This window comes from Genypterus blacodes, unplaced genomic scaffold, assembly GCF_046128005.1.
Source record: "Genypterus blacodes isolate CSIRO-AG114 ecotype Tasmania unplaced genomic scaffold, CSIRO-AGI_Gbla_v1 ptg000070l_1, whole genome shotgun sequence".
Lineage (NCBI taxonomy): Eukaryota > Metazoa > Chordata > Actinopteri > Ophidiiformes > Ophidiidae > Genypterus > Genypterus blacodes.
In genome coordinates, this window is record NW_027466880.1 from 1,679,830 (window position 1) to 1,702,476 (window position 22,647).

General features: G+C 43.3%; 2 protein-coding genes across 2 annotated transcripts in view; one reads left to right on the forward strand and one right to left on the reverse strand.

Annotated features, from left to right (window-relative positions):
* cacna1da (calcium channel, voltage-dependent, L type, alpha 1D subunit, a) overlaps nucleotides 1-3,377 on the reverse strand; it is a 45,403-nt gene extending 42,026 nt beyond the window's left edge. The window contains exon 1 of the mRNA XM_076156777.1: nucleotides 3,272-3,377. Coding sequence (XP_076012892.1) covers nucleotides 3,272-3,334 — 63 coding nt within the window. The 5' untranslated portion in view covers nucleotides 3,335-3,377. The remainder of the gene's footprint in view (nucleotides 1-3,271) is intronic.
* An 8,653-nt stretch (nucleotides 3,378-12,030) lies between these two features.
* tkta (transketolase a) lies at nucleotides 12,031-20,087 on the forward strand. Its single transcript, XM_076156565.1, has 14 exons — nucleotides 12,031-12,309; nucleotides 13,618-13,735; nucleotides 13,837-13,950; nucleotides 14,094-14,191; nucleotides 14,818-15,009; nucleotides 15,254-15,372; nucleotides 15,528-15,724; nucleotides 15,868-16,032; nucleotides 16,696-16,852; nucleotides 17,335-17,465; nucleotides 17,582-17,665; nucleotides 17,761-17,854; nucleotides 18,069-18,191; nucleotides 19,091-20,087. The coding sequence occupies exons 1-14, from the start codon at nucleotides 12,203-12,205 to the stop codon at nucleotides 19,276-19,278; spliced, it is 1,887 nt and encodes a 628-aa protein (XP_076012680.1). The 5' UTR covers nucleotides 12,031-12,202; the 3' UTR covers nucleotides 19,279-20,087.
* Nucleotides 20,088-22,647: the final 2,560 nt, after the last annotated feature.

A 22,647-nucleotide genomic window follows, 5' to 3' on the forward strand; every position in this document is an offset into this window, starting at 1 on the left:
GTCCCCTGTGTAAGGTGGCTGATGAAGAGACAAAGTCACAGCCAGGACACAGCACGTGCACGCTGTCTATACAGAGGACACCAGGAAAGAGCAACGTAGGAGAGCTTAGTATGACATGAATAGAGAGATTGTGTTAGTTGTCTCTCAAATATGGATTGTGTATCAGAGCCGGTTGATAAGATCTTAACCCCACACACACACACACTTCTGCTTTATAGGACTTTAATGCAAGCCTTTTCTGGTGCGGTCCAAAAACCTCCACAGCTGATATAGCAGCATCGCCCAAAGCCAAACGCGTTCCCACTGAATCCCTTTCTGTGTTCTTCAAGGAGGTGAAAGTCTGAGGGGCTCAAATCAGGTGAGCAGAAGTCGTTCAAAGGCACAGTAATGGGGAGCAGCCAGCACTTACGCCGCACAATCACTGTGCATTGGCCTAGTTTACCTCTCTCTCTCTCCTTATAGACGCTTGGATTTGGGGGGAATTGGAAGCGATAATCACTCAGCCCAAATGAATTCCGTCCTTCTGAGTCAGGCTGGTAAAATCATCAGTCAAACCCTCACATTAGCCTGGTGTTTACATCCTGTTGCCTCACATGTGCCTCCTGGTGATCACGAGCCTAAAAGTCCTTTGCCCTGAGTTCTGCCTGAGGAGGAAATTGCTTTCTATTTATAATGCTCCGCTGCATTTAACCACCACGAGCAGCCTCGCGCCTTTACGGTGACTTTGCAGCACCGCTCTGTGCTAACTCACACTGGCAACACGTCAACCAACCACTGTGTACACTCACAGTATGAAATCAGCACTGACACATTTCCAAACAACCCATATCCCCGGTCTGGTTGGTCTAGGTTGGGTGGTTGGTTGAACATATATCTGTTTATGTTGTGACTGTGATCTGCTGTATAAACTAAATGAATCTATACTTTGTTGCACGTGTCCACACACCCAGACGCCAGCTTGTCTGTATCGATGTGTTTCTGTGCGAGATATCACATTCGATCGTGTCACTGAGACGGGCTTTGCAGTTATTTGATCTTTGTTTGACACCTCTCGCCTCTCAGCATGCTACCTCAGATATCATATCAATGCTTCGCACACCTCTGGGGGCTGCAGAGCCAAGCTGTGGAATGACAAATTTTCCCTCTAACCTTACCTGCTGGCTGCTGGAGCTCTAAACTACCTCAGCGTTTTTCCCTCCTTCTGTAACTACACTGCGAGTGCTGTTTGAACAACTGAGGCCAAGCTGGCACACCTGCCCTACAAAGTTTTCTATTGTTCAGCCTCTACAGAAAAAGGAAAAGATTGCATTATTTGCCCCCTGGTATCTGATTTTAATGTTGCTTCTGCAGCATTAAAGCCAAAGTCCCGGGTAAGCAATCCCAAGCTGTCTGTAGCAATGGACAAGGATCAGAATAATAAGTGCAATAAGTTCAAAACAAAAACTGCTGCAGTACAGAGGAGTCGCTCGGCACACACAAACTTTCTAAGAATGTAAATCATACTGAGGCAAAATATGTCATCGTCAGCATCTTTCCTAAATGTTTTTTTTAAGCTATTTATTTCTTTCAACAGAGTAGCGTTCAATGTACAGTGTAGCATTTTTGTTTCCATTTAACCTTCCAACAAAAAATGATCTCTCATTTTACTCCAGATCACTTTCATACCTGTGATTACATCCTATGAGTAACACCTAACACTCAGCATGAACCCTAAACACTAATCCTTAACCGTGCTCGTAGCCTCATTGTTCTTTTGTACCCGTAGACAATGCAATATTTAAATGATCTTTCCCTCTGCCAGACAGACTTGGCTGTGCTCACATTAGAGGATAAAACGCTGAATATATGAATGTAAATGAAGACGATTCTCTCAATTCTTAACACAGGCGTTTCACACAACAATACCTGCAGGTCTGGGTTGATGCTATGTGCAACCCAAGCGGGGTTTGAAACCAACAACCTCAGGCTTGTAGGGAGCATTGACCGCTGGGCTAAAAAGGGGAGTGAGGTGTATTTTCTGCTTACCTGCTGGCCTCCGTCACACACACACCAAGGCACAGGTAGGAACCAACATGACAAACCACAGTATGTGCAGCTGTCGACACAGTGCACAAAGTCGATGATCAATCTGAGGCCGGGCACACATTAGTGAGTGGCATCTGTCGCTGAGAGCTCATTAGCAGCCATTTAGATAAATTATCATGGAAAACACAGAGGAGCTGCTATATTTGGCTGAAGACAGCTGCACCTCCTAACACTTGAATAAACTACACATCCAGGCTCTGCAGCTCCTTTGGCACATCACAAGAGGAATATTTATACCAGATTCTACTTCCTCCATTTCTTCTGAAGACTTGCGCAGTGAGTGTCTGAATGCTGTTTTTCTTCCACTGGTGTCACCTAAAGTAGGTTGTTGGGATAAATCCAGCTGGTTTCCAAGTTTTACTCACAAACTCAAATTAAAAGCAGGATGACGGCGCATCAGAGACGACAGTATAGCTTCTCAGGTGACCTACTTTCCTCTGGTGTGCCACCTGTGTGTAAACAAACACCCTGAGGTCACCCTGCAGGAGGTCAAACTGTGAGGCACATACAAAAGCTGTAGCTTATCGTGCACACTGAGTGCAGCAGGCGATGAACAGAGGAATGCTCTTTCTGTTCTTTGACTGCAGGCTGCTAACCTTTGCCTAACATCTTCCCGCTCTCAGACAAAGCTACATGGCTGCAGACACATGAGCAGGTCATGAATCATTGAACACCACAGCTAAATCCTGCTCGTGTACGAACCACATTCGCCGTGTTGTCTGGCTTTTAGGCAGAGCACTCACCCTCAGCTGCAGAATAATGCTTACAACACTACATCACCCATAATTCATCACACAGACATAAATGCACAAGGTGCACAGAGTGGTGCAATGACGAGAAATTTCTAAAAATAGAAAGCTGAATAAAAACCTCTGTGCAGTAAAACTATGACATGATAAAGCACCAATGAGGCTAGTTGTCAAAATGTTTCTATGTGTGCGAACAGCAGATACCTCAGAATCTGCACATCTGGCAATATGCAAACCATACAGGCTGAATGTAGAAACCTTACAATGAGCCAAACCAGACCAGTGAGAGGATTCAGCGATGTCCGCTCAGTTCATGTGAAAACTATGCTGCTAATAATAATACTGGTCAGCCTGCGGTGGCATGTGTGTGCGGTGTAGGGATGGACACTAAGAGGATGAATGAGTGGTGAAGTCATTCTGACGTGGAGGTTACTCACCAGGTCATGGTTTGTGGAGTTGGAATCATCTTCAGGGAAGGGGACATAGACAGCTAAGGCCATACAGTTGGCAAAGATAGCAATTAATATAAAGATATCGAATGGCCTGAAAAGAAATGTTAAGGAAAACACATATGTTTTTTGCGTGTTTAGACAAATAAATTCAAATCAAGTGATAATATCTCAAACTTGTGACATTTGATATGTTCCCTCCCTCTCACACATTCTTCTGATAATGTTTCTTATTGGCATGCAGGACAGATTTATACTCCTGTAACGGGACAAATAAATAGTATTTGCCTTTTATTAGTGATAATTCCAGCTCACCAGACTGTCTCACTCTATCTGCAGTAGATCAGCTTCAGTATTTTAGTCGCCTCCTTTCAACTTAAGTTTGTAGCTGGTACCCCATTTACAAACAGTGTCTCTTGCATAACTGAAGATTTATCTAACCAACATTACCAACAACAGTAACATATGATTTCATATCACTCGTCAAGATGTTTTAGCCCTGTGCCTTTTATCACTCCCCATCTGTCAGCTATTATAGCCCTAAATCAATGAAACGACTTCTGGAGAAAGCTGCCAACAGATTAGGGGAGCAATAGAACCTGAACTTAACAAAACAATCAACAGCAAACAATGGCACAATCTAAGGAAATGAGGGATTTTACTTTGACAAGACCTCCATTCCCACCCTCTATGACTCCTTGTCCTCCATGTTTTCTTTCCTGCCGTGTAATTAAGTGTCTTCACCTGGTATCTCAGGTTCCTCAGAGCAACCTGGAATCACTGATTTACATGGCAGGATAGGAAACCTGGAGTACTGAGGTTGGTTAAGGACAAGGTTGAAGGCCCTTGCATAAATAATTACCACAGATAAAGAAGTGGTCTTTAGTCAAATGTCAATATTGAAAGGATACTTCCACTCCACCAGGCTGATGCAGGCCCTTCGTATTGGGTTGTTGAGTTTGAGGCAGAACAGAGCCCTCGGTGGTCTACTGTTGGCACTGCTGCCCTGTTTCTTGCTTTTGGCATACTGCTGCCGCTTCTTCTGTGCAAGCGCACCTACCGGGATGGTAGAGGTGGCCGCAGCAGCTGGGGCAGGAGGAGCAGGTGGTGCCGCTGGAGCAGGGGCAGGGGCCGCGACGGGGGTTGCTTCTGGAGCCACGGGGGCAGGAGCTGGGTCTGGGGTGGGCCCGTTGGCGCTCATGGTGCGGGCGTGGCTCTGTGACAAACATCCAGCAGCACGGACCTGCCAGGGTGGACAGTGAAGCTAGAAGAGGGCAGAGTGGTCTGACCAATGAGCTGGCAAGTCACCATGGGGAGCGACTCAGATGCTGCTGGCATAATTTGCCTCTGGGAAAGAGAAGGTAAGAAGATTAAATTAGTTGCACATGTCCAACTTTATTGCTGACGCTCTCTCTCAGCACAAAGAACTGGAGTTTAATCAGGATGCGCCCCTTTGCCAGGGATGTTGTTATGCGACAGATGTGCAACGCTCAGCTTTAGCTACTCAAAGGTGATGAGAGCAGGTGAAATGATTTGGTACGCATCCAATCACTGTTTCACACCATAAGACAAGAAAGAAGAAAGAAATTAACACCGGATTGAAAGGTACTCATCCATGTTCACAAGGCAAGCTGATAAAATGCAAATGAGACACATCTGTGAAACACATCCTTTTTTATGAATACGGTGGAAATGTGTGACTGAAGCTAAAAGAGATATGACAGGCTGGCTCTGGCTCTGGAGGATCTAAAATTAGTAAACAATCTAAAATTGCCTGAAAAGGGAACATGTTCTGTGAGGCAGAGAAGGAGCAGCCTCACACAGCTAAAACAAAGTCAATTCTGCTCGTTCAAACCCAAAGCTGTCTGTCACTCTAATGCATCATTTGCTCACATCAGTTGTGTAAGTCCTTGAACTGCGAGCAGGCCCCGCAGAGGAAGAAACACAAAGGTCACATTGCTCCTATGAGCCACAGAGGATCCAGTCCCTCATTTAGCATAAGATAACTGTGTTGTGCTTCTTGTTTTAATGCAGGAGCTTCTTCACGTCGCTCGTCAGCTTCGTATATCCTTTGTGTTATGTTACAGCATTCATGTAGCCTCGGCTAATCCTAAAATGTAAGGACGTCATGTAGAAGCACATTTTTCAGGGGGGCTGAAATTAGATTCCATTGCTGCTCTTTAACGTCGAGTGAAGAAAGCGGAACACGGCAACCAACATCAAAGCGTCCCCGCGTTTCTCCTTGGACACACCGAATATCTGATATGGTGGGAGGACAAGCACACACACACACACACATACACACAAAACGGTGTAAAAAATGACAGTCTGTGTGTCTGCGGGAGCTCGTAGTGAAACCTGAGCCGCGCACAGCCGTCGCACGGTCCCGGCTACTCAGCACAAACCCGAATACAACAAACCTCCATCACCGCCGGGCTAATATAGTGGACAGCTCACATGTCAGCTCAGCCCAGGCTCCAGGTACTGTGGCTGCTCTATTAGAGTGCATTTTTCATTGTGCGTTACGCATAATTAGGCCATAAATCTGCTCCCCCTAAAAAGAAAGACTCCTCCGCGGAACATGACGGGCAACCGCGAAAGTAAAATGGCTAATAATAACCGCAGTCACCTGCTAATAATAATAACAACAGAAAAGCAGGATCATTGTCTCCGTGCAGAGGGGGGGGGGAAACGCCATGCTAAAGAGGCTAAGTTGAGAGAGAACAGTGCCCCCGTACCTTTAATCTGAAGACTTTATTATTCTGTCCTCTCCGCTCGGTGAGACAGCTCCGAAAAAACGCATCTCCGGTCTCAAAAACGGCGATGGGAGACGGCGTCGGTTTCTCGGAGCAGAGAGGGGGGGGTTGGTGGTGGTGGACACGTACAAGCCTTCGCGTTAACTCAGCTCAGTCCGTGCGGTGATCGCGGGGAGCAGCGAGAGACAGGAGGAGAGAGGAGAGAGTGCGCACCGCACCACGGAGCATCTCCGTCCTGCTCGCTGCTGATCGTCACGGTGCCAGTGAGCAGGGGAAGGAAGGAAGCAGCGTGCTCCCCTTCCTCTGGCTGGCCCCCCGACTCCCCCCTGCTCCTCCCGCACAGCCCCTGCTACCTCACTCACTCACCCACTCACTCACTCAAAAGCATCCTGGTCAGACTGTGTCCAACATGAGACAAGTCCCAAATGTGACCCCTATTGTAATTCAGCATATGTAAGATCACTATATGTATTTTGTTTGTTTCTTGTGTTGTGTCCTTTAAAGTGCAGAAAGCAGAGCAGATACATGCACATACTGTTTCTTATTTGCCATTTTGGGGGAAATCGCAATATGGGTTAAAATACTGGTGTAAAATAGTTTCAGAAACAACATTCCACTATTTAAAATAGTGTTTGGAAAATGACCAAGATCCATTGTTGGCACCTCACACCTAAACAATGCTGGACTCAGTGCCAGGCCCATTAAGTAACATATACTTAAATGGCTGCAGGGGGCTCTAAAACAGATTTTGAAAGAGTTAAGGGTGAAATTATTTGCTTTTAAAACATTAAAGCTCATCCATCCATCCATCCATTGTCTGTAACGGCTTACCCTAAGTGAGTCGCAGTAGTCAATCTGTATCACTGAAATCAATGTATGCATATAGGGCCGCTTAAAAGCTATAGGGCATTGGTTGATCTTAATACCTCAGTTCCACATCTCCACCTTAACAGACTCTTTTACAGCCTATACGTTGATGTTTTCTTCCGTTCTCTATCAGGTTCACTGGCCATAGGTGCTTTATGCCTTTATCTGAGCCATTCAATGTGATTCTCTCAGTGACACACTGTTTTTTGTCCATGTGTCTTTAAACTAATGTCTTGATATAAATAGAACATGATGGTCCAGTTGAAAATGACAGTTAACATATTGTGGTACAATCGCAAGGGGTGTTGGTATCAGCATTATATGCCCTTTCATGGTTCTAGATACTGTCATAGCGCAGCAGGTTGGCAAACAATGTTCCTGTCCAGTTTAAAGTAATAAGATAAGGAAGTATACTACCATGTGCATCTGATCAGATACCCCATATATCTGAAATGAGTCCTGGTCTAAGGTAGGACTGTAGGATGTCTGAGTCCCTCACCCTGTTGCTATAAGCATGATCAGCTGCCAAGAAAACAAACCTACATCTCTATTCTCTCTTTTTACTACCCAGATCTCATAATCACCAGAACATAGATCAAAAACAGCTTTCCCTTAAGTACCTTTTAAAATAAATATTGAATACATTTTCATCATTGAGATCATTCAACTCCGATCATCTACAAGTAAAACTTTAGTGCACAGAATTTCACAGATGAGCGGCCAAACCAGCAGAGACCTCAGAGCCTTTGGAGGGATCCTCCTTTGTTTACACAACTACTATTATAATACATAACCACACAGAGGCAATGCAGACCTATAACACCTGACTGAAATGCAGGAATAGCTGAGAATGTGCAACTTGTATTCCAGATGGCAAAATATATCACAATGTTGTAGTGCTACCAGCAGGGTCAGCAGTCATAATGAAAAGGTAAGACAACACCGTCACTGCCTGCTGTGGTTGTAACAGTCATACCTCTCTCCCATTACAACCGCTCTTTGTCATCTAGCATATACTGGAATATTCTAGATACAAACAAACAAACAAACAAACAAACAAGCATGACAATGTTATTTCAAGATAAGTCCTGTAAAAATGTATTAAAAAGCATAAATTATGAATTCAAGTCATTAACTCTTATGATATCAGCTTTTGTTAGGACTTGTTTGGAATGTAGATGTGGTAAATATCGTCCTACCTTACACGCATGTTTGTTTGCCCCTATAAATTAATTAAGTAGGAACACTGACTGACCTGCACCTGTACATCTGCCATGCATGCAGTAGGCCACCCCAGATGGCCGCAGAGAGAAAGAAACGTTTAACACCCAAAACCTTTAACCTTGCATTTTACTGGCATAGTAAAGATCACAAAATGCCATTCACACAAACTCTAATGCTTAAGAGCCATAATGTCAAACTTGTCACAATCCTCAAGACTATTAATTACCTTTAAGTCCCAACTGACAGTGACCAATAGGCGTTCATCGCCCTGGTGGCTCAGTCAGTGAGTGACAGCTGCAGCAGGTTGCAAGCCCAACGCTTTGCTGAGAGAAGTGGAGAATGACAGAGCGAGCAGGCAGGGACAATTCGCCCGTATCAGCTTACCTGTCTGCACAGGATAATGCTTTCTTCTAGAATCTTCCTGAATTATTCACCTCTCTGATGGTGGTAATTGTGCAACAGCCCATGAACGTTAGCAAATGGATTCGACACATTTGTTGTTAAAATGTTAAGCTTTAATCCTGTCCAGTGATATAAATGCAGTAACATCAGAACTTTGGCATCCACTAACATATCATATTCTCTTTCCTTCTTCAGCCCAACCCTTCAGAATTTGTCCTTCTTTCCTGTTGTTCTTGACCTGTTTCTTTCTCTGTACTGGTGAGTTTCCTCCCAAAGTTAGTGGATGATAGTGCAGATAAAACTGAAAACAGCAGTTATGTTTCAGTGTTCAGTCACCCCGAAATAGCTGGTGTGTGTCTGTGTGTTTCTGTGTGAAATGTGTGGTCTGGTCAAAGCCTTCATCTAACCTTCCCCTTGAAACATGCACAAGCCCTGTTTGTAGTGCCAGTGAGGGTGGCGCATTGCAGTTCAGTTATAACTGAAAATGGAGTCAAACCACTGAGGGTGCGGTGGCCTCTGGGGGAAGTTTGGACCATTCTTATTGTACAGTATTTGAAATTTCTCGATATTTCTTTCTTTGTGCAATACATTTTCTGATGTATTTGTCTGATGACCCCTCTGACACATAAATCCTTGTCTTGAACTGTGATATGACTGATGATTGATACTGTAAAACAGGTATATCAGACGAAAGCAAGTGTACACATAGATAATCTAAGCTCATTCTCTGCTACAGCCAAGTTCCCATGTATGTGACTTTGGCCTCCAAACCTTTACAAAGATTAAGATGTTGTTGAATCAATAACATTACCAAGTTCAGCTGCTATTTCTTTGCATTTAACTTTAACTTTAACACCCTAAAGCCTTTATCACTCTGTCTATGCCTTTTACCCATTCCATCTCTTTCTGCAGCACTGTTACAATCTGATATGCAATAAATCTCTAATATATATGAGAACCTAATGCAGAGCTGTAAAATACCTTTTCTCTTGTCCTATTCTCATTTAATCTCGCTTTTATGTCCTCCCTCTAAATCACATTTTTGCAAGCACATAACCTCAAAGAAGGTTTTGGAGGATTGAAACATCACCACGTCTTTCTTGTCCGACTCCCCCGATCAGCACACGAATAAATCGACCTGGTAGCGGCACACGCGTGTGCACCGATGCTGCAATCAGTGGTTTTGCACGAGTGTTGTGTGTACATTTGTGTGTGAGTGTGCGTGGTGGTGGAGCTTCTTGAAGGAGAGCAGTGGTGATGGAGCCTGAAAGCCCTGCAGCACAGCTGTTCTCCCAGTGTATCGTCAACTTCACCACTGAGCCCACAACGCACGCTCAGCCTTAACCCCTGCTCTCTCTCTCTCACACACACACACACACAGACACACACACACACACACACACACACACTCATCATCTTCTCCTTCTAAAGCTTGCTCTCTCTTGCTTTTCTTCCGTTCTTCGCCCACATGCTCATTCATCTAACTCAAATAGTCCCTTTTGTCTTCACTTCCCTCTATCTCTCTCTTGACTACGGCCTTCCATCTCTGTCAGTCCTTCTCTCTGACTGAATAGGCTGTTCACAGTTCAATTGCACTTCACCTGCTCTTGTCCTATGTGCTGTCAGTTGGTGGATCCTTCAGGTGACGGACAGCTGTCATATAGAAGGGCAAGTGCTGTGTCATCATGGTGACTGAAGAGCGATTTAAGGGAATGGAGTGATAAGAGCAGAGTAGAAGAGGCTCGAGCCTAAAGGAGTAACTGGCATTAAAGCAGTGTACCAGATGAGTGTGTGTGTGTGTGTGTGTGTGTGTGTGTGTGTGTGTGTGTGTGTGTGTTCATGACTTGAGAATTTTCTTACATTCAGTTGCATGTGCCTTTATTTACATCTATATGGGTGCATGTGAACTCTGTATCTGTATCTGCATCTGCTTCCAAAATCCCATTAATCACTCAAGCCCAATGGTGGCTACGTTTGTGTTTGCATTGTGTTGGAAAAAAATCACACATCCTCTGTGTTATATTAAGGCATTGTTTAAAAATGGTTGCTTTGCTCCTCTTTTTCTGCCAGAGAGATTAAAAATAGAAACATTCATGCTCTCTGAGTGTACTTTCCCTCCAGGAAGTGTGCTGTTTTTGGTGCACGACATTGGTTGCGCGGCATCACATGGCGTCCTCCTTGCAGATTTCCATTGGCTGGCACCTGTGGGGCTCTGTGAAGAAAAGCTTTTCTGACAGGACCCAGGAGCCCATGAGCAGTTGCTAGAAACTGGGAGAAGGACGGTGTCGGTGTAAGCAGGAGAGTAGTGGGGGGTTTGAAAGATGGCTGGCATCTCCGTCTCTGTGAGGGCAGAGGTGCTGGGATGTGTGACCTCCGTGCAACAGCAAAGGGCACAGGGGACAACATGGACGACGCAGTGCAGAGGGAAATTAATGGGTTTCATTTCATTATTGTGTTAATTAATTGAAATGCCGATGGTTTAAATGTGTTATTCATTGGCTCTCAACATTAGAAATTAATTGAACATTCATAGGTTTAATTTTCCTCTTCAGCTCCCATTTGAAAAACTATTTGTGCTCACTGAGATGAGACTGACATGTCATTACTCCCTGTGGTGGTGGTGGTGGGTGGCAATCACGGTTCTTTAGATTCCTTTAGAGTAAATAATGTATTATTGTGCTTTTTTCCATGTTGTTGTGTAATAGAGCAGTTGCACCTCAGAACCCATTAGCATCCTCAGAGATTTATGGGGAGACAGTGACCTCTGGTGTGTGATGTCTAGAATACAACCGTGCGACCATGCAATATAATCACATGTACTCACACAGATTATCCTCTAGATGGCAGGAGGTGATTTGTTGTTATGTGAATTGTGTACTGTGTGTACGTGTTTGCACTCTTTTGTGCACAGACATGAAATATGGCTTTTCTTTTGGTTCTGGCTGTGAAAGTTATGTTGGCAAACCATTTGCATGAATTATGAGTATAAAACAGGTTTCACTTTTTATCCCTGCTGGGTTTGATGATATGTTTGGAATGAGGAGATTAGGGTGAGTGGAGTGAACCTCCAGCAGTGAATGTGTTTTAACCTGTGCCACAACAACAATCTCTCTCTCTCTCTCTCTCTCTCTCTCTCTCTCTCTCTCTCTCTCTCTCTCTCTCTCTCTCTCTCTCTCTCTCTCTCTCTCTCTCTCTTACTTGTTGTCACTCACATCCTCCACAGTTTGTCCTCTTTTACACATCAATGGAAACAAACAATGACCTGCTCAAACACAGCACTTCACAATAAGAATGGGATAGGATAAGACTCAGCGTACTCAACACTCACTCCTCCTCTCATCTGTCACACGCACACACGCACACACACACGCACGCACACACACATTCACACACACACACACACACACACACACACACACACACACACACACACACACACACACACTCATGTACAGTACATCCAGCCTACGTCACTGGGTTCCCCCTCCTCTCTGCCTCTTCATCCGTACGCATGTGTCTGTGGGATGGTATTATGTGTATCTGCATGAATCAGTTCTGTGTCTTTGCCGCTGTCTCTCACACACACACAAAGACACACGCAGGTGCTGCTCTTGAAGCTAAGAATCATACACCACTTTTCTGGTACTGCGGAACATAGCATTTTGTCTTCATGGAGGATTATCACAAACCGGACCAGCAGACAGTGCAGGCGCTGAGGAACATTGCAAATCGCCTCAGAATCAACTCCATCAAAGCCACGACTGCAGGGGGCAGTGGGTGAGTCACCCCACACCAGAAATATACACTGTTCATAAAAATAGGTACAGCTATGGAAAAGATCATGCAAACTTCAGATTTCTTTGCAACAGCAATAGATAAAAAGCAATCTATAGATGCTCGACTCTGCACAGGAACACACTCATACACGTGTGTACAGCATGTTCTGCCTTTGTTCTCATGTACCATTGCTTTGATCATCCATAGTTTCTAATGAGATAAATTGTGATCAAAAGTGTGAAAATAATCACCTATATATAATATATGTGAGTGTAAATCCTTTAATTTTCATAAATGGGTGAAATTATTATATTGGAATATAATGATTTCACACCTGAGATCAAATGTTAGGCTTAGTAGATAAAATATTTTCAAATGGTCATTAAAGTGCTTCAGTGTATTTATATTTATGTGTTTTATTTTTGTAAGTATTTTTTCAGGATAATTAGATATAGAATATACTGTATGGGTAAATGCACTCATATCATAGAGGCGTCGAAGGACAACCACGTGCGATGTTGGGTGGAGTACAGATCTGAACGTTAGATGCTTGCAGCTTGCATTTTATTCATGAATTTAGGTCTTCTGTGTCTCATCTCAGAGCTTTGTTATATTGGTATCGCAACTCTCACATTTCAAATACTATTGAGACACGTGCACGTTCACTTTTGGGTCTCATGCTACTACATAGTATTGGAGACAAAAGGATTCACTGAAGAATAAGACACGGTTGCTCCACCCAAAATCATTTTCATGTCACTATAAATTGATCTATTATTCAGTTTCTTATGATCAGTCCTATGATTGGTCTTTTTTTTTTATTCATTCATTTTGCATACATACATATAAAGTATTAACTCAATGTATATATTTGAAATGCCTGAGAAATGCTGAAACAATAGCGTGAGTGAACACTTTCATTCTATTGTTGTCTGGAACGAGGGACATTGACACAACAGTAATGAAATGAAGACAAATACAGTGAATGAAAGATGGAAATGTATAGTTTTGATAACAAATACGACTTTTTATCATAATCACAATTATTGATATAGTTTGTTCTGATCTAGAGGGACGCCTTAGCCAGTGAGAACAAAGGGGCATCAGGCCGCTGTAGCACGTTTCAGCTCTGGAAACATGAGCCCCGATATACAGTACAGTAACATCACCTGCCTGCACTAATATATTCAAAATGAGGGGATTATTGGATTTAAACTGTTAAAATCTACTTCTTGGAATGGAACCTCTGATTTCAATCTTAAGGTGATTTATGAATGTATGAATAACATTTTCTCCCCCGTCATCCAGGTATCCAACGTCATGCTGCAGCGTGGCGGAAATCATGTCTGTGCTCTTCTTCCACAACATGAAGTACCATCCTGACAACCTCAGGAACTTCAATAATGACCGCTTTATCACCTCCAAGGTGAGAGACAGACACACTTTATCTGTGAGTGTCACGCACAAATCAGACCTTTTCCCTCTTTTCACCTCAGCGTTGCGTGTTGCTGTTGTGTCTCCCTGCAGGCTCAGGTGGCTCCGGCTCTGTACTCCATGTGGGTTGAAACGGGCTTCATGAAGGAGAGCGAGCTGCTTAGTTTGTGCCAAGTTCACTCCACCCTGGAGGGCCACAGCGCACCTGTGAGCTGTCCCATTTCACACCTCACAAAACACCTAATGGAGCACAAACTGTGTACAAACACTCACGCTGTTCTGTAATAACACTTCACTCTGTGTGTGTGTGTGTGTGTGTGTGTGCGTGCGCGTGTGTGTGTGTATTGCAGAGGCAGCACTTTGTGGATGTAGCTACTGGCTCACTGGGACAGGGTCTTGGTGTTGCATGTGGAATGGCATACACCGGGAAGTACCTTGACAAGGCCAGGTACTAGATCAAACACAGACACTGACACAATTCAACGAATTCTACACTTTATTCTAATTAATGTATATTTGGGTATAAAATCATATATATACATTCAATCTCTCTTCAGCTCAACTGGGGCACAATGCCAATGTCCCCCATTTTGGTGTGTTTATGTATCTCGTGTGTTTTTAGTCCGTTGTCTCTCTCACACTAAGAGGGATTTGATGTGTCTAGTTAGTTCATGGTTGTGTGTAGGCTCCATGCTCTGCTCTTCCAATTCTTCTGCTCTAATAATCACGGACAAAGCAGTCACGTTGCAGATGTATGGACCAATCACACAGATTTCACCTCAAAGTCAATATCAGACATTGTGCATTCAACCGTGTTGTATTTGACCTCAGTTTATTGTTTTAAATTGTCAATATCTTTCAATCTAATTCAGTTTTCCTCTAAACTCATGGTCTTAAGGGATTCATTGGTGAAACAGAGTGTTCACGCCCTAAAGAGAGCTCACACTTCTCGTTTCACAGCTGGTGCCCAACCCTCCCTGTCAGATTAAGGGAGTGGAGTGGAAAATTTTCAGACAGCATTTTTGTGACACGCACACACACACTTTACTGTTTCTTGCACTTTTTCCACTTCAGTTATCGCGTGTACTGCCTGCTGGGGGATGGTCAGCTTTGGGACGGCGCCCTGTGGGAGGCCATGTCGTTCGCCTCTTACTACCAGCTGGATAACCTGGTGGCCATAATGGACGTCAACCATGTAGATCAAAGTGATGCAGTGCCCCTGCAGCATCACGTGGAGAAATATCAGAGACGCTGTGAAGCTTTTGGGTAATGTATAAAACTGAAGCTTCCTAAAGTGTAGTAAAGCAATCTTGTGTGCATGTGTGTGGCAGCATGCACATGGCAACACACAGTATTTTGTAAGATCCAGTGTTAATCCCTTGTGATGTAATCTAGCGATCTGAGTGTGTATCCAACCAGCCTGTGTCTTTCTGTGTGTGTGTGTGTGTGTGTGTGTGTATGTGTGTGTGTGTGTGTGTGTGTGTGTGTGTGTGTGTGTGTGTGTGTGCAGTTGGCGTGCCATCATTGTGGATGGACACAGTGTGGAGGAGCTTTGCAAAGCTCTTAGCCAGACACGCCATCAACCCACTGCCATCATTGCTAAAACCATCAAAGGCAAAGGCGTTCCAGGTACTTACCCGCTAACATCTCTTCATCCTGTCAACAACGACCAGATTTTCACAATTTGCATTATACCTCACATGCAGACAATCTACACAGCATCAGAAATCAGTGAGGTTTGCACGTCTGTCACAATTCTGAATCTATACACCTTGTGGTTTCAGCTGTGGAGGATAAGTCTGGCTGGTACAACAAGCCTCTGCCCAAAGACATGGCGGAGGCGGCCCTGAAGGATCTGCAGAGCCGCATCCTGAACAGCAGCAAACGTCTGTATCCAGCCGCTCCCATGGAAGACTCCCCGCCTGTCAGCCTGCGGCACGTCAGAATGCCCAGTGCACCCAGCTACAAAGCCGGAGAAAAGGTTTGTCATCACGCAAACACAAACCTGCAGACCTCAGTCATACCCAGCAGCCTCTGTGTCTGCAGACAACACAAACTCAAATGCACAGTTTGTTATGCGTTCACACAGTTGGATTGATGCTCTGTCTCTGTCTCTGCCTGTAGATTGCGACGAGGAAGGCATACGGGATGGCACTGGCCAAGATTGGCCGCTACAACGAATGTGTTGTGGCCCTCGACGGAGACACCAACAATCTTACCTGCTCTAACATATTCAAGAACGAGTATCCCAGCCGCTTTGTGGAGTGCTACAATGCTCAGCAGAACATGGTTTGATATTACATGAATCACTAAGATTATGCCTGTTCCACATAAAGCTGTAAAAAGACAGAAATGCTGACTATTGAAGGCCTTTAGATGCAACAAATGTATGTCTAATATCCTTTATATGATTCACAGCGTAGTTTTCTCTTTCTCTTCCTCTTCCTATTTATATGATATAATGGCGTGGACTGCATCCTCTTATCTAACAGCTGGTTGTCTGAGTTAGTTAATAAATTATAGAGGAGTTAACCATTTATAATGTATTAGTGGGCTGAGACCTGAGCCAGCTACTGTGGCTTCTCCTCTGGCCAGTAGTACCTCTAGGTAGAGTCTCAATGTTCCTCTTTGTAGCTCTGTCATTGTTTTCTATCTGATGTCTCTTTGCACATTTATTGCTGATGCTGTTACAGCAATCTGGGTCAGGCGTGCGTATGATGATGAACACTTTTGACAGGTGTGTTCAGTGATAAATTATTAATCACGTGCAAGTGTAGAGGCATCTGGCAAAATGCGTGAGAAAGGACAAAGGTTAAGTTGGTATTTGAATGAGTAACTTGACGGCGTAACAATCAAAAGCTTGTTTCTATGTTAATCCAGATTAATTAGGTTTGGAGTGGATGAGCCAACAAAATACAGAAAGATTAACTCATGACTCGATTTATTTCCCAGGTCAGTGTTGCGATGGGCTGTGCTTCCCGTGAGAGGAACGTGGTGTTTGCCAGCACGCTCGCTTCCCTTTTCACCCGCGCCTACGACCAACTCTGCACAGCCGGCATCTCAGAGAGCAACATCAACCTGTGCGGCACCCACTGCGGCCTGTCCCCCGGTGAGAAAACCCTCTAACCATTAAAAACCTCCATCGATTTCACCCTTATTTCCTCACGCTGAACCCGACCACTCACCATCACTCCTTGTCCTCAGATCACACTTCTCACCTCACAACCCCAATTGTGATAAACAGCAACACTGAGTGTGTGTTTGTGTGTTTGTGTGTGTGTGTGTGTGTGTGTGTGTGTGTGTGTGTGTGTGTGTGTGTGTGTGTGTGTGTGTGCACAAACTCTCCCTCTAATTCTGTGTTTTCCTCACCCTTTGACCCTCTGTGCACTTACCACTAGCCCTCAGTCCTTCCCTCTCTCACCCCTCCTGTCTCTCCTGGAAGCTGTCACCTAGGGAACAAGGTGTCCCTCTGTTAGTGCAGGTACACTAGCATGCTTAATGTTTGTGGAACTGCATGAACCAGAACACCTGACCTGCAGATCATTTTATTTGTGCGGTGTAGGAAATTAAACCATTGAAATATACTTACAGGTGAGGACGGCCCCTCTCTGATGGGTCTGGAGGACATGGCTATGTTCAGGGCTCTACCCACTGCAACCATCTTCTATCCCAGTGACGGCGTGTCTACAGAGAAGGCCGTGGAACTGGCAGCAAACACAAAGGTAAAGCCTCATCGCAAGGGTATTTAAGGATTTGCTACAGCATCTTTGAAACATTTTGCATGTAAAAGCAAATAACCTATTTACTTACCCGAATGCCATGTCGTTTGTCTCTAAAGGGTGTTTGCTACATCCGCACCAGCCGCCAAGAGAATGCCATGATTTATAACAGCAATGAAGACTTCTATGTTGGACAGGCTAAGGTGAGAAGCCAGTTACACTTTTACAGTAAAGTGTTGTTAACTGTATGGTCACTTAGAGCATCAAATTCACCTGATTGTACCTTTGCCTTTGTCAGGTGGTGCACCAGAGCAAGGAGGACCAGGTGACTGTGGTGGCAGCAGGAGTGACCCTACATGAGGCTCTGGCTGCAGCCGAATATTTAAAGAAAGGTACAAAATGTTAATTATATGATGATAAAACCTATGAGATTTTGCTTGAGTCTGGCTTCCAGCTTCAATATGTGCAGATTTGAAATTTCACTGTTTACATGTTTGTGGGATCCTTTGAAACACGCAAAAGTACCAAATTAATGTGATATAGCTTTAAAGTAAATGTTTTTTTAGATCAACTAAAGAGCCACCTGTGAATGAATTAATTTTCCAGAGAGGATCTTTGTCAGGGTCATTGACCCCTTCACAATCAAACCGCTGGATGTCAAAACCATTGTCGACCACACACGTGCCACCAGGAGACGCATCATCACTGTGGAAGACCACTACTATGACGGTAGGTAGTGCAGCTTTTATATCTTACGCGCGCTACCAACCAGGCCGCAAGCGTCTAAGCGTAATGTACGTGTGCATCTGTGGCATTTGTAAAGATTTGTTGTGATGCTTTGTGCTTCTACTGGAGCATTGACAGAGCAATGCAATGTTTACTGGCCACAGTCAGATGAGGCAGATATGTTGGTATTGTGGTAGATTGTGCGAGTGTGAGGCAGAGTGCTGTCAGATGTCCTCAACTGAGACGGTGCCCGTGGGGCCGTGTGTGACCCAGAAAGCACAGACAGCAACATTCCCACTGCCTGTTAGGAGAGTGGGGGGGTGGCACAGATGTGACTCGACCAATGATATAAGGGATCAGTCTAATGTGGGATATCCCCGGTGACACACAATCCAGACGGATGAAAAAGTATTAATGCAATGAAATAATAAAACAGTGGAATGAAATCATAAATATCTACAAAACTGGAATTCTCAAATAGTTTGTGTTGGAAGAGTCCTGTCTCTAAAAATCCTAATATTGTGTCTCAATTACAATCAAGCCTAAACAATGACGTAATATCTTATTCAATTTAATCAATTTCTTAAAACAGCCATCAAAGGAATGTTGTAAAGTAAAGAGAACAGTATCCACTCCAAAATGTAGTACAGTAGAAGTATAGGAGAAATCGGAAAAGTTAGTTAAGTAGATACAAACTGTACATAATCACAGTACTGATCGGGAAATGTCTTTTAGTAGTTTAGTAGTACATATGCTTAGCTAGACACACACGATATCTGATTCTGCTCATGTTTCTGTGCTGGCTGTGAGGCACCAGATCTAAGGAGGAAGATGAGGCACTCTTCTGGGTCCATTTGTCTTTTCTTTGCATCTGTCCAACATGATGAATTGTTGTTACACAGGTGGCCTCGGGGAGGCGGTGTGCTCAGCGTTGGCCAATGAGTCTGGCTTCTCTCTGCGTCGTCTGGCCGTGTCCCAAGTTCCCCGCAGCGGCAAACCGCACGAGCTGCTCAAGGTCTACGGCCTGGACCGTGACTCCATCGCCCAGGCTGTCCGCAAGATGATCAGCACCTCTGCCAATGCCAAGTAGCTTTGTCCTGACCCCAACCGCCAACATCCCAAGTCAAGCATGATTAGATTTCGCCCAACTTTAAATCCTTTCACTGTGATGTTGTCCCCTACGTATTGAAGAACCACATTTTAATCTCTTTCTTTCATGCATCCATCACATCACACAAAAACATTCCAAACATCCATATCCTCACTGTCACCCAGCATTGTCATGGGTCCATTTCAGTAAATAAAATGTGGCCATAATTGAGAATCAACAGTTACTAGTGGATGCTCACTATTCCTTCATGTTGTCGTTCAGTACCATGTGATGTCGTTGTGTGTTTTTGAAATTCTCTTTAACTCATTTTTATTCAACTTCCAGTACTTTTGCATTGCTCTGAAGTGGCTGGTGGGGTGAAGTATGGTAGGTTTAAAGTATTAAACTTAGGTATTTGTCATGACAATGGTCTGTAGCCAAGTAAATTGTTCTGTTTGTAGACATTAGTGAACACAAAGTCTAAATGCATCATCATCGTCAGGAAACTTCAACTGCTCAGGTTAACAAAAGTTGTATCATTGCAATTCATCATTGCCTTTGGTGTTGAATTGAAAAATGTATTTCAGGACATAAATCTGCAATAAATCATTAAAATACACACTTTTTATCCATGTCTTAGCTGTTCATGTGGTGCCATCTGTAAGAGAATAAGAGAACAGGTCCCTCTAGTGTTTGATAGAGAACATGTCTGGCTGTGAATGTGGAGGAAAGAAAAAACACTTCTTTTCTTTGTCTCTTGACTTTTTTACGTATCCTACATTCATGTAATAAAGCATTTTGGGAGTTGATCATTATTTTTCTTTATTCCTGAACACTGTGTTGTGTTAGTGTGTTTGAATGTTTAAGTTTCAACAGTATGAATCTGTGGCTAAGCTAAATATTGCACGCAAGTATTAGATTCACAGTTTCTGATGAATAATGCAAAAGGTATTCTGCACAACATGTTTCAAAACTAATATTTCTTCCCTGTGCATCCCTGAGCATCTTTATACATATTTGGTAGCCTCCAAAAACAGAAGGATCATAAGATCATAGACATTCTGTACATGTGAAGAGGCAAATACATTGACTCCATGGGGGACAACATGACGTCCAGGTAGAATTCAGCATACATTTTTAAAGTGCATTTCTTAAAACCCTGCTCTGACCTTTGCCCTTGTAGAGACATACAGCAGTCCTAGATAGTCCCAAGATCATTCTACCAGTTATTTCACCATCTGTTTCTCAGCTCCCTGCCCAAACAAAGACAAACATTTTATCATAATATGAATACAATATAATCTCAAAATCTACTATGTTTGTGTATCCGTGCAGTTGAATCAAGAACCTACATTGCAACTTACCATAAAGCGCTGTATTTCCGCTTTGCTCCCCTGACAGCAAACGCAATGATTCCGATTCCATAAGACAGCGTGTAGACTGGAATGAAGCATAGTTTACACAGAACAATTAAAGGAATCTCACGTACAGTATACACAAAAAGTACTGTTGTATGTTTAGTCACCATGTAAGGAGTTGAGGTTCAGCAAAGCTGCAAAGATAGCAAAACCAAATCCCCAACACACATCTGGAGAGAGAGATTGAAGATGATGTTAATCTTTAAATGATGATCAATTCTGGGTGCAGATAAATTCATGAAGTTAGAATTGAAAGTCGTTGTTTTCACAACACGTATTGAAATAAACCCTGTCATCATCATGTCTCCTTCAAATGATTCTCTGACCTCCAGGTTGAGAAATTCATTATTGAGGTTGACATAAAACAGCTTCCGTATGCATGAAATGAGGAATAGAAGAATAGAATAGAGTGAATGAGGCTTTAATTAGTAAAGTACCTCCTCTCTCATAGGGAGGACCTTTACATCTTTTTGTGTGGGCTGGCACATCTGCAAGGGACATAAAACGTATGTTGATATTGTTACTCGTGAAGACAAGGATTCAAACAAGACATAAAGATGAAGAAAAGTATGTAAAATCAAGCTTTAACCATCTGAACATCAGTAGTAGTAGAATGTTATGCATATTACCCTTATGCCACCCTTGAAAACTTGAAAACCCTTAAAACTTCGTCTTACCAGTCAGGAAACCCATGACCTCAAACATGATGGTGAACAGCAGAGCCAAAACTGTTGGAACGACGAGTGCTGGAAATGAAACAAATACAGTTTAAATTGAACTTAACTCGACTTTAAAATACAGTAGAAAGTATTGCACAACTGATCATTCTTATTTGCCATATTGATTTTCAAAGCTTTTATGAACACTTACAGTAAAAGGGCCTGTATAGCGTCATTCCCCATCCAAGGCCAAAGCAGATTGCAAAGAAATGGTAATATTTGTCTAAAAATACAAAGTGAAGAAATTGAGATATGTTTGCCGTTGCAAGGGCCAACTGCTTTCACTTTTATTACAAAATAACAACGTACAATGGTGGTAAAGATCACCGATGACGTCCATTCCACATTCCTGAAACAGAAACAATCGTCATCTGTCGGAAATTTGCTTGACAGAAATAAAGAAAGAGGAGGTAGAAGGGTAAAGAAAGAGCGAACACAAGGTAGAAAGTCAATAAGTGGAAATACCTGTTCAAGGCTGCTGCTCACCTCAGATTTAGTGCCAATAGGTGGAGCCAGCAAGAGTCACAACTTCCTCGTCCGATCACTCTTAACTGCTAGAGATATGTGGGACTTCCCAGATAAGACATAGTTTTACTTTTGGATTCATAAGCACTGTTTCTTCATAAATAACAGTTATAAACATAATAAGAGGGGTTCTCAGACTGTGTGACTGCCCTGGGGCTCAGGGGAAAAGTCAGTAGCTAACAAATCAATTGATATATTTGACTTATTCTAATAATTTACTTTGTCTATTTTGTTTAGTTAGTGATTTTTCCTCTTGCTATTGCTATGAATGGAAAATAAACCACCAGAAATACAACTGTCTGTGTAGAGCTGCATGGCTGTGAGCGAGCACAGGTGGAGGAAGGTTGATGCCAACTCGCTCATTGTCTGACCAGTGATTCCTCCTGCAAATATCTACCTACTCATATAAATAGAATCTTACCAGTAACAGACCAAATGTATCCCTCTTGCACCGACACATGCATTTTAACAAATAAAAACCAGCAGGATTTTGAAACAAACAGTGATGCGCTGTATATCTCAGCTTTTCAATATGATGTCAGTGTGTCAACCATGACATCATTTACGATATGCTTATAGGAGGTGCTAGGATGGTTCCATTCATGTCTTCCACTACTATTATTTGGGAAATGAAAAATAAAATAAAAATCTAAATTAAATGCTAATGCACCCAATACAAATGCCAGACTGCTGAACAATGTTTCTAG

Coding starts and splice junctions, on each gene's coding strand:
- tkta (XM_076156565.1), top strand. CDS start 12,203: ATGGAGGATTATCACAAACCGGACCAGCAGACAGTGCAGGCGCTGAGG. Junction 17,855..18,068: donor AGCCGAATATTTAAAGAAAG/GTACAAAATGTT, acceptor TTAATTTTCCAG/AGAGGATCTTTGTCAGGGTC. Junction 18,192..19,090: donor GGAAGACCACTACTATGACG/GTAGGTAGTGCA, acceptor GTTGTTACACAG/GTGGCCTCGGGGAGGCGGTG.